We start from the raw sequence: 12,283 nt of genomic DNA, 5'->3' as shown, positions 1-12,283 counted from the left end.
TTGAAGAAACATTACTATTTCTGTGTGTGTGTTTTGTGTTGCTATGTGTTGGATTTATTCAGTTTGGGGGAATCACGGTGTCTAGAAAGCATCAGTGGCTCAGCTGACAGGGACAGCTAACGGTAGCTAAGCTAACGGTAGCTAAGCTAACGGCGGTAGCTAAGCTAACAGCAGCTAAGCTAACGGCAGTAGCTAAGGCTAAGCTAACGGCAGCAGCTAAGCTAACGGCGGTAGCTAAGCTAACAGCAGGACGTCAGCTGTTAAAACCCTCCCGTTGTGGGACACGACATGAAACTACTCCAGTTAGCTCAGTCATGTTGGAACTCAGATATCCGCTGGAGAAAATATTTTTTCATGGGGCGTTTATTGAGTCACTGAGTTATTAAAGTTAAACAGGTAGCTAACCGTTAGCCCGGCTAATCTATGATAACCATGACTAATTACAAAAATTGTTTAGACGGAGATAAACAAACCAACGCAACAGGCAACACAACAGCTGGAACCGCCGGCATTTTTCTTGTCTAAATCCAACACTTTTTTTCTATCAAACATCCCATCATTCCGACAATTCTTGCCTCCTACAGTCGGAATGGCGCTATTTTATCTTGTTTTAAACATCCTGCCTTTCCGACAATTCCTATAATAGGGTATTTATTCCCCCAAAGATTTTGCACTGGTTGGCAATGATGAAAGGAGTTGGTTAAGTTTAGTAAAAAAGACCAGGTAGAGGCTAGACAGGCCAGATAGAGAGAGAGAGTCCAGATAAATAGGAGGGAGTCACCTATTGAGTAACGCACATTTCCTTATATTGAAAGCCTTGTCAGACAGGTGGGACGATGGGCATGTAGGAATAGCGGTATGTCGGAGTGGTGGGATGTCGCAACAACATTATGCTGACGACACACAGTTGTATATTTCCTTATACCCTGAGTCCTATAGAAACCCTTGTAGAATGTATGAATGATATTAATAGTTGGATGTCCAATCATTTTCTACAGTTGAATAGGGACAAAACCAAACTCATGATTATCGGGGCAAAGACACACGGAGGGGAAATATCTTTTAAACTTTCACAAAATTATTAACAGGTGTGGGTAGCGTAGATTCATCCACATTAACGTGAGACTTTTTTATAACCAAATAGAAACTCCTCGTTGTCCCTTTAAAAAGGTCGGACAAAAGGTCAGGTATGGCAAACAAAAACTGCATGTCTCCAAAACTTATCAGGCAGATTTCCAGGATGCCAAGTAGCCTACTCAATTTCAATGTAACAATTGCAGATGAGAACCGGTGTCAAAAAGGAAACAAACAAACTTCATGATCGATTACCATGGCAAGCCGTGCAAGATCAAAACCAATGTTAGAGCCATTTTTGGGTTTATGTGCATTTATGTTTATTATCATGTAATACCTGTGGGCCTCAGTAGGTGGCGCTCTGCACTGCGGGAATTTGTTAAATAGAAGAACAGGTGATTACTCAGCAGGTGCTAACCGGTGGAAGCACACAGGCTTTGACCGGCATCAGTGGCTTGTATTTCGTTTTGTTTCACTACAACATGATATGAGCAGGAAGAGGCAGAAACGCTGCAGAGCTGCAGAGCTGCCCGACAGCAGCTTCTCTCACATCACACAGTCATTTGATTCAATGTTTAATCAAAACATATCGATCTGTGGAGCTGTAAAGATGCAGCATCTCTGAACCTCAATGTGTGTGAGACTTATTTTAGTTGTTGTGGCTTCAGACGGACTAACCGTTCAACCAGCTCTTATATTTATTTCTGATCAGTTCACTTAAGATACAATAATCATTACAGCTTGTTCTGATAATGGTCTGAGTGTTGTTGGACTTTGGACTGGTTGGATGTTAACAGACCCAGACAGGGAACTACAGGCGCTTACTCACTCATTCACTCAGGCTGTAGGTGTCTGTTACACTGAGGACTCTCTGGGGTAAAGGTGCAGACAGCAGTTGATGCGTTTCAGACTCTACTTGGATGTTAAATATTCATATTTATTATCTCTGTCGCATAAACAAACACCAGAGCATCTGCAGCGCACGTGAACCCTTCGCCAGAACTTCCTGTTTTCTTTGTTAGTTTGAGGCTAGTTTTTATTTTATTTTGTCCTGACAGATGTTTTCTTTTCTTTTCTTTTTTTTTCTGATAAATCAACGTGACGTTTTCTTTGACAGGACAAGAAGCAGTGCATCATGGTCCAGCTACATAATATGAAACGAAGAATTTTTATTTTGCTTTTACTCTTGCTATCTGGTAATGTACAGCCCAATCCAGGTCCTGTGTTAAATAACGTTAGCACTCCTGAGGTATTCAGAGGGAGATCAGGCCTAGGATTAATTCATTTAAACATCAGGAGTCTGCTCCCAAAACTTGATGCTGTCAAAATCTGGGTAGAGTCAACAAATGCAGACATCCTTATTTTATCAGAAACTTGGTTAAATAAATCAGTTTCCGACAAGGACATTGCTATCAATGGGTATAATATCTTCCGGTGTGATCGCCCTCGAAAAGGTGGAGGAGTGGCTATTATATATTTAAAAGTAGATTTCATGTTACCATTGTTATCCTCACTTTCCATTGTTAAACAATTTGAACTCCTTGCTCTGAAGCTTTGATTTCTCTCATGGTCAATCTCTAACAAATATAGGTTGTTATCGACCTCCCTCTGCCTCTGTGTTCAAGAAGCTCTTGCCTCCCTTGCTTCTTATATTGTCTGGGTTTAGTTCCAAAGAGCTTCTTCTAGTCGGTGATTTAAATCTTGATTGTTGACTGCTCATCTGATAACCTTAAAACTGTGTGTGAATTTCACTTAATCTAACTCAATTGATAAATTCATCACTCGACCCAACGTTAAAAATCCATCAAAATCTTCCCTACTTGACCTTATCCTAACAAATGCTCCTCATAAGTACAATCGGACGTAGGTGTTTTCGCCAAACGATCTGAGTGATCATTGCACCATTGCTACTATAAGAAACTCCAAGCTTCCAAAACCAAAGCCCAATGTTATTTGCAAAAGAGATGTTAAAAACTTTTGCCACTCAGCATTTATGCATGATCTAGCAACCGTTGAGTGGAGTAGAGTTGCTTTGTTTGACGATTGTGTAGAGTTGGCTCTCGAATATTTTTTATGATGAATTTCACGTATAGTCAACAAACATGCTCCTTTTTCGAAAATTCAGGGTGAAGGGCCGAAATAATCCTTGGTTTTCCTCCGAGATTGGGATCCTCCCAAAGAGAGGGACACTGCCTGGGCCAGGGCCCGGAAATCAAAGGCAGAGGCAGATTGGCTTAGCTTTCGCCAACTCAGAAACAAATGCACCTCCCTTATTAAGAGTGCAAAATCTAACTTCTACTTAAATGAATCCATAAAAAATATCAATGATCCAAAAAAGTTTTGGCAAGTCATAAAATCTTCTTTAAATCATGTGACAACCAATAACTTGCCGAGCTCTTTAAACACTCAATCAGGTACTTTGTCTGATAATCGGCTATACTAAATTGCTTTAATGATCAATTTTATTTCTGCTGGATCCTTGTTTGAGTCGCTAAATCCTGATCTGACGAACGCTGGCTGGCCAGTGTTATCACACCTTTGAGTGATCCCATCACTTGCCCATATTGAATTTAGGTCTGTAGCTGTCTCTGAAGTACTTAATGCGCTAAAAGAGACTGGATACAAGTAAAACAGCAGACCTGATCAAGTAGAAGCCGTTTTTTCTAAAACTGGCCGCAGATTTTATTGCTGATCCCCTCTCGCATATATTCTTAACCTGAGTCTTATCAGCAAAAAAATATCCCCAAAATCTGGAAGTCGGCCTTTGTTACCCCCCCTGTTAAAAGGGGGTGAACCCACAAATGTCAACAATTATAGACCAATTTCTAAATTGTGTATTTTAGCTAAATTGTTTGAGAGGATATCAGTGACCAACTAAAAGATTTTTTAGAATCAAATAATATTTTATCTCCTCTCCAGTCTGGTTTTAGAAAACGGCACAGAGCACTACTACAGCTACGCTGAAGGTTTTAATGATTTGATTGAGGCAATGGACAGCAAAAAATACTGTGTTGCTCTGTTTATCGATTTATCCAAAGCATTCGATACAGTTAGACCACAACCTGCTGATACAAACTCTACATCACATTGGTTTTATCAAAAGCATGCAGCTGCCTGGTTTTCCAACTACTTATCTAATAGAACACAATGTGTTTCAGGTAGCTGGATCTACCTCCTCTTTTTTGGACATCACCAAAGGGGTGCCCCCAAGGTTCTGTGTTGGGACCCATTTTGTTTCTCAATTTATATCAATATTCTGTGTAATAACTTGTCAAATTCAATGTATCATTTGTATGCAGACGAATACCATTTGTTTATTGCTGTTCAACCTCTCTCCACTCAGGCACTTGAGTATTTGCAAGTTGCTTTTAGTGTCATCCAGTCGCGTTTAGATTATCTTAAATTGGTTTTAAACACAGATAAAACAAAGATCATGGTGTTCTCTCTTGCAAAGGTGCTAACCACAGAATATTACAAATATCTTAACAAACAAAGGAAAACCTATAGAGCGGGTCTTGAACTATAAGTATCTGGGCTTTACCTTAGACCAGGAGCTCTATTAAAGCCCACTTAAACAAGCTGGTCACTAATCTTAGGGTGAAACTTGGGTTTTTGTTCAGAAATAGAACCTGTTTCTCCCTCAAGGTTAAAAAAAAATTAGTGACAACAACCTTCTTGCCTATTCTTGACTACGGTGATGTACTTTATTTGAACGTGTCATCTAAATGTCTCCAGCCTCTAGACACTGTTTTTCATACGGCATTGAGATTTGTCACAGGGTGTAGTCGTCTCACCCATCATTGTGAGCTGTACTCAAAATCAAATCTGCCCCCCCCTTAGTGCACGCAGATATGTACATTGGTTGACCTTAATTTATAAGGCTCTTTTAGCTTGATGCCTTCGTATTTGTGCATATTACAGCAAGAAAACAAGCATAGTTATGTTTTGCGCTCTTGTTCAACCCTTGTTTTATCTGTTCCCCGGGTAAGGACTGAATTTGGGAAAAGAGCATTCAGCTCCGCCGCCCCTTCGGCATGGAACACTTTACAGAAAGAGCTGAAACTCGCTAAACTAATCCCACTTGGAGCCTTTCGCTCTATTTTGAAAGATAGGCAGCAGAAATTCACCCAGCAGTGCCTGTGCTTCAAATCTTAAATTATTTATTTTGTTGTTCCAATTGTTGTATCTGAAGTTGTAAAACTCTGTATATTTTCTAATTGTTATTCTTTGCATTTCTGTGTTGACATGTATTGCTGCTGTACCGCGTGCTGCTGACCATTTTTGGCCAGGTCACCCTTGCGAAAGAGATCCTGATCTCAATGGGCTTTTATCTGGTTAAATAAAGGTTAAATTAAAAAAAAAAATTAAATACATTTACTGTATAGTTTAGACTGCATGTAAATGTGTGTTGAAACAGTTTTGTTGTTTGTCTATATCTGGGAATTAGGGACGCACAATAACTTTTCCACCAATAACTGATAGCCGATAACATTTTTAATAGTTTATATTCACACCTGAGGTTAAGAAAGGCTAAGATGGAGTGAGTAAAGATGAATTTAACATTATCGCTCCGCCTCTGACTTAACAAACTAATGAAACCGACAGTTATGACTCTATTAAAAACATCCGTTATTATTGTTTCCAGTCAACTCAGGGGAAAATGGACTGAAAATGAGCTAAATCAATGTTTATCATAACTGCCTTTAGTAATCAGCCAAAACATTTCATTATCAGACCTATCTTTGTATTTTTGGCTGATCATTTTTTGGCCAATAATTATTATTGGTGCCAATAATCGTGCAAAACCCACTGGGTTTTTATCTCCAGAGAACTTGTTTTGGCAGTGTTGTGTTGTGCTATAAAATGCAAACGATCTCTGGTTGAGATTCAAACAGTCGTCCGCTGAGAAACGGCCGATGGATTGAAACTCTAGTGGATGTTGTGATTTGTCTGTAGGTACATGTAGCTCCTGCTGATGCTCACCAACATGTGACCGACTTCTTCTCCATTGATGAACGTCCCACACAACATATGGTTGAGTGGGACTGTGACAGACTCAGACGGTCTGGACCATCTGAGCTCCGCCGCCGCCGACTGCCACGCTCGCCACCGCTCCAAGTTAGCACCATGCTGGCTGCAGTCGGATGAGGAAACTCTATTGTCACTGATACTGAATCTGTGTCTGTGTGTGTGTGTGTGTGTGTGTGTGTGTGTGTGTGTGTGTACACAGAGATATTCAGCTCCTCTGGGTTATTGTTGCCTTTTGGGAGACGGAGAGAGAAGATAATAGTGCTTTTTTGAAAACTGAATAAAAATAGCAAAACTTTTGGTGGACGTCCAAGTCGGGCCTGCAGAGGAGTCCAGCCTGCAGTCCCACAAGGCCAGACCACTATTTATTTATTTTCTCAGGTTTGTCAGTGATTTTGAATGAAACACTTCAAACACCAAACACAGAATAAAGATCCCAGATTCACATCTAAACAATGAATGGAGGCACAGGCACGTCTAGAAACTCTGTCCCCTCTGTTAAAGACACGACTACTACTACTACTACTACTACTAGTACTACACACTACTACCATCCATCTAGGGAGGCAACGGCTTCGGAGGAGGCCCCCCCCTCAACCGTTGGTAAATGTGACGGTCCAGCCTTCTGAAACATTATCTGCACTGCAAAAAATCTAATATCTTACCAAGAATATTTGTCTTATTTTTAGTCAAAATGTCATTTCTAGTCGAAACAAATCTCATTATACTTAGAATAAGACTCATCACATTAAAAAACAGCTTGTTTTTAGACACTTTTTACTTCTTTCAAGCAGATTGTCACTTAATAATCTGATAGTGGAGCAAGTTTTTCTTCCTTATTACAAGCACAAAAAACTTGCTTTCACTGGCAGATTTTTCTACTTATTTCAAGTGAAAATGTGTTTGAAACAAGTGAAAATGATCTAAAAACAAGTTGATTTTTAGGTGATGAGTCTTATTTTAAGTGGAAAGGGATTTGTTTTGACTAGAAATGAGACATTTTGACAAGAAATAAGACAAATATTCTTGGAAAGATTTTGAGTTTTTGCAGTGTGATAGCGTCCGAACATGGCTTTTGGCAGCTTTTTGACACAAGTTCCAACAGCTCCTCGGCTCCTCGGCTCAGCAGAGCTCTGATCAGCCGGCCACCACCACGCCTCCAGAAAAGGAAACATGTTGATAAAACAAACGCGACGTAGAGCTGCAGCTTTAAATAATATACCAGCAGAGGTTTTTTTAAATTGCCGATTCACGGACCAGTTGCGTGCCGATCCGTGGAGAGCGATCCCTGAACAGATCACGGATCAGCTGTGATCCGGTGCAGCACTAGGAGGCAGGAAGGATGATGTGTCCTCCTACAACAGGTGAGAGAAGGCCGGATCTAGAGGACTAGCCTTGTTGTGACGCCTTCAAATCGACTGAACTGAGACTAAGGATGGGCATTTCAAGCTAAAGAACTATTCAATAATCCCGCAGTACCAGGGAATACAGCACCACTTCTCATCACAGCGGCACCGTTCAATGAAGTCCAGTGTTTCCTCTACATTCATTTAGGAGTGGCGGGCTGCCATTCCTAAATCCTAGCCGCCGCTCCTTCAGATGTCTTTTTATTGTCGCAAATACAGCACCGCCGTATGTTTCCACCTTCACAGCAGAGTCCTGCACTGGGTCGGATACTCGCGAGTAGCTACTAAGGTAAACTACAGATAACTGTCTTGCTTAGTATCTACTCTTTGCACCTTGATGACGGACCACAGCGTGTTTTTCCACAGCATCATTTAACTCAGGTGACAGAACAACAACAGTCTCAGTACAGATCAGTGGTCGCTGTTGCCGGTGTGTTTTTAAAATTAGTGAGTTCGAAGGTGCCGTTAGTCCGCCACTCCTTAAAAAAAATCCTGGAAGGAGAGAACATCTCAACAGGGCTGAAGTCTCCTCTCCCGGAGTAAAACCACATGAATAATATTCCCTGGTTCCACTTCTCATCAGAGATTTGCGCTGTAGCTCAGTTTCATTTGTTTTGTATTTTAAATAGTTCCACACGAACTTTCTGATGGCTGCAGTTGTGTTTTCATGCACCAAGGGAACTTTTACATGTTTTTCTAGACAAGACGATAGTCTCATCAACTATTCGATTTTTAAAAATAATTTAAAGGTATAATGTGTAGGAATCCCCCCCATCTAGCGGTGCGGTTGTATATCGGAACTTATTCTTGATGTTGCATTCAGGTGAAATGGGGCAGACGTCAGACAGACAACAGATGCTGCATGTAACAGGATAAACAAGCGTCTATGTAAATGTCGCATTCACCCTTTCACACACACATTCATACAGCCTTGTTCACAGACAGGCTTTGGAAACTAATCATTCACACACATTCATACATCCGATGATACATGTAAACAAGTGACAACATGTTGTCATGGTGATGTGGTATTGTTTTACCGTCTTTCTCTGGTGGAGTAAAATGACATCCGGTTGGTTTGCCGACGGCCGTCTGCCTGACTGCACCTGAATGCAACACCGGTGCCTCCGTCCTTCCTCACACTACACAGTGGTGACAGTTTTAACAGGCCGTTTCCGTGGTTACCTACGGTCACGATGCAACATGGCCGCCTCGGTTCGGTGCGTCGCCCACTTCTGTATTTGTAACGACTTGTAACAACTCATTCTAAGGAACCAGAAAGCTTTACTTTGGATGCAGCTGTGATTCACCTTCAGTCAAATACGGATTTAAGAAAGACAGGTTTGATTTTTGATAATAAAAACCCAAATAAGTTACACACTGGGGCTTTAATGAATTTTTATTTTGAATATTGGGAAATGGTTTCCCGTCCCTAATTGAGACGCAGCTACAGTGTTGGTCACAGTGTCTGAGGGTCATGAGGTGAATCCAGCTCCTACAGTCGACTCGGTGTCATCGTAAAGACTGTGACTTCATGTTTTTAAAAAGGCGATTGTGATGGATACGTAGCCGTAGCAACATGCTAAAGTTAGATCAACAATCTACAGTATCGATCAGTTTGATCCAGGGACAGAATGAGTTGAGTTTGAAAACAGAGACGTGAAAAGCAGAGACAAATCTGAAAACTAAACTTGATGCATCTGGTTTTATCTGGTTTTATTCCAGGGGAACCCTCTGAGTTGATCTGCTGAGCCTCCGTATGGATCCAGACTCAGGTGCTCAGTTATAACGAGTCTTAATTGATCACATGATGATCACTGTGATGTTGTCGGACCGTGAAAGAAGAAGCTCAGTCTGTGTGAAGTCCTGCTTATCTTCTCTCTCTCTCTGTGTGTGTGTGTGTGTGTGTGTGTTGACCGGCTGCAGAGAGAGATACACACTCACCACTCATCCACTCTACAGATCAATATTTCAGGCTTTTTCTGAACACAACAGGTGAAACACACACACACACACACACACACACACACACAGAGACAGGTTCGAGGAGTTCAGCATGGTGTGATGTCAAGGTAGCCTATACTGTTGTGTGTGTGTGTGTGTGTGTATTAGACAACACGATGCACACTTTCTCACACTATTTAAATCCAAGAGACCCCCCCCCACACACACACACACACACTTAGACACACACACACACATAGACACACACATTCTTCGACACCAGAGCCTCATTCATCCACATCCACAGCACTGAGCTCGGTACCGGTGCCGGTGTCGGGACTGCAGAGGACATAAATAATACGAAGCTGCTGTTGCTGCTTTACTCTCAACAGGATTTTATTTTATTTTATATTATATGAGTACGGTAGTTATTTATAATCTGATGTGATGGTGCGTTCAGGGCCGCGGCCGCCGCGTGCAGCCCATGCAGCCATGGCCAGCGACACCTGAACATCTCGTCCTGGTCTGATCGTGTTGAGGCTGCAACACGGAAACACGGACATCTGGATTCATTATTGATGCTGTGTTGGTGCCGCTGCATGTGGAGGGAGAGGGGGGGAAGAGGAGGAGAAGAGAGGAGGAGAGGAGAGGAGGAGAGAGGAGGAAAGAGGAAAGAGGAGGAGAGGAGAAGAGGAGGAAAGAGGAGGAGAGGAGAGGAGAGAAGAAGAGGAGGAAAGAGGAGAGGAGAAGAGGAGGAGAGAGGAGAGGAGAAGAGGAGAGAGGAGGAAAGAGGAGGAGAGGAGAGAGAAGGAAAGAGGAGAGGAGAAGAGGAGGAGAGGAGAGAGGAGGAAAGAGGAGGAGAGGAGAGAGAAGGAAAGAGGAGGAGAGGAGAGAGAAGGAAAGAGGAGAGAGGAGGAGAGAGAAGGAAAGAGGAGAAGAGGGGAGAAAAGAGGAGGAGAGGAAAGAGGAGAGAAGGAAAGAGGAGGAGAGGAGAGGAGAGGAAAGAGGAGGAGAGGGGAGGAGAGAGGAGGAAAGAGGAGGAGAGGAGAGAGGAGGAAAGAGGAGGAGAGGAGAGAGGAGGAAAGAGGAGAGGAGAAGAGGAGAGAGGAGGAAAGAGGAGGAGAGGAGAGGAGAAGAGAGGAAAGAGGAGAGAGGAGGAGAGAGAGGAGGAGAGGAGAAGAGGAAAGAGGAGGAGAGGAAAGAGGGGAGGAGGAAAGAGGAGGAGAGGAGAGGGAAGAGGAGGAGAGGAGAAGAGGAGGAGAGAGGAGAGGAGAGGAGAGGAGAGGAGAGGAGAGGAGAGGAGAGAGAAGGAAAGGGGGGGTAGAGAGAGAGAGAGAGAGAGAGAGAGAGAGAGAGAGGGTGGGTTTGGCGCACGGGGAGTCGCCTGTGAAAACCCCAACACACACACACAGACGCGTAAACACACACACACACACACAGTCACACGCACGTGAAACCACCGTTTAAAGACACGCGACCCTGAACTTGATGTGAAATGAAACGCACGCGGCCTCCTCCTCCTCTTCCTCCGCGAGCTTCAGGTGTTGCCGCCGCCGCCGCCCGCGCGCCGCTCGCTCGCTCGCTACCCGCCGCAGTAACGAGATGCTGCGATGCTCAATGCAGCGGCAACACACACACACACACACACACACACACACACACACACACACACACACACACACACACACACACACAGTCTGAACCGCCAAATGAACGAGCTTCTTCATCATCATCATCATCCTCATCAACACGCTGCGCCTGCATGGACGCTGCTCGATGCTCCGATGTGCAAACGCAGCCGTGTGACACATTTCAATGTAGAGAGGGGGGGGGGGGGGGGGGGGGTGAAAATAATGTAGAGGTGGGCGCCCTTCGAGGCTTCACACACACACACACACACACACACACACACACACACACACATGTATCCTATGGTCTGGACGGCTGAAGCCTCGCCGTGCCCATGTGTATATATATAGGCTATAGCTAGATATATATATATTTTCTTTGCGGGGGGGTTGAGCTGCAGACGGTGGTGGTGTGTGTGTGTGTGTGTGGTGGGGGTCTCTCTCTCTCTCGCTCTCTCTGTACTTACGCACTGCCTCACACACACACACACACACACACACACACATGTATCCTATGGTCTGGACGGCTGAAGCTTCGCCGTGCCCATGTGTGTGTATATATATAGTAGCCTACATACATATATATATTTTTTCCTAACCCAAGTGTAGCTATCTGGATATATAGTAGGCTACATATCTATATTTTCTTTGCTGCAGACAGTGATGGGGGTCTCTAGTCTCTCTAGTCTCTCTCTCTCTGTACTTACGCACTGCCTCCTTCTTGGGGTCCAGGGCTCCGGCGCTGTGCTGGATGTGGCCTAAGCGGCTGTGCAGCAGCCAGACGCGCTGGTTGGTGCTGCCGATGTCGTTCTCCAGCTCCTGGAACAGGGAGCAGGCGTGCCGCGCCAGGTCCGAGAGCTGCCGCAGCGTCCGCGACAGGACCACGTTGCTGATGGCACACAGGTCCTCCTCCTCCAGCAGCAGCAGACCCTCGTCGCCGGGGGTCTGGTGCCGGCACAGCAGCTGCGGCTCCACAATCCGCTTGGCGAACGGCATCTTAGTATTAGGAGTATTATTATTGCTGCTGCTCGCCGCAAATAACACGAGTTGTTGTTGAAATAATAATAATAAGCCAAGTGTAAAGGTAAAATCCCACTGCCTCGATGATGATGAAGAAGAAGAGGAGGAAGAAGAGGAAGAGGAGGAAGAAGAGGAGGAAGAAGAGAAACAGACAACATCCAAATGTGTAAATCCACGAGAAAC

General features: G+C 43.8%; 1 protein-coding gene across 1 annotated transcript in view; it reads right to left on the bottom strand.

Annotated features, from left to right (window-relative positions):
• nhsb (Nance-Horan syndrome b (congenital cataracts and dental anomalies)) overlaps nt 1-12,076 on the bottom strand; it is a 102,698-nt gene extending 90,622 nt beyond the window's left edge. The window contains exon 1 of the mRNA XM_085805091.1: nt 11,788-12,076. Within this exon, the coding sequence (XP_085661217.1) occupies nt 11,788-12,076 (289 nt within the window). The remainder of the gene's footprint in view (nt 1-11,787) is intronic.
• Between the last annotated feature and the right edge of the window lie 207 nt (nt 12,077-12,283).

The sequence above is a fragment of the Trachurus japonicus genome, chromosome 3, assembly GCF_045865225.1.
Source record: "Trachurus japonicus isolate A0001 chromosome 3, Traja_1.0".
NCBI classification, from domain to species: domain Eukaryota; kingdom Metazoa; phylum Chordata; class Actinopteri; order Carangiformes; family Carangidae; genus Trachurus; species Trachurus japonicus.
The sequence above is the reverse complement of the archived record's forward strand: the minus strand, read 5'-3'. Positions and strand labels throughout refer to the sequence as shown.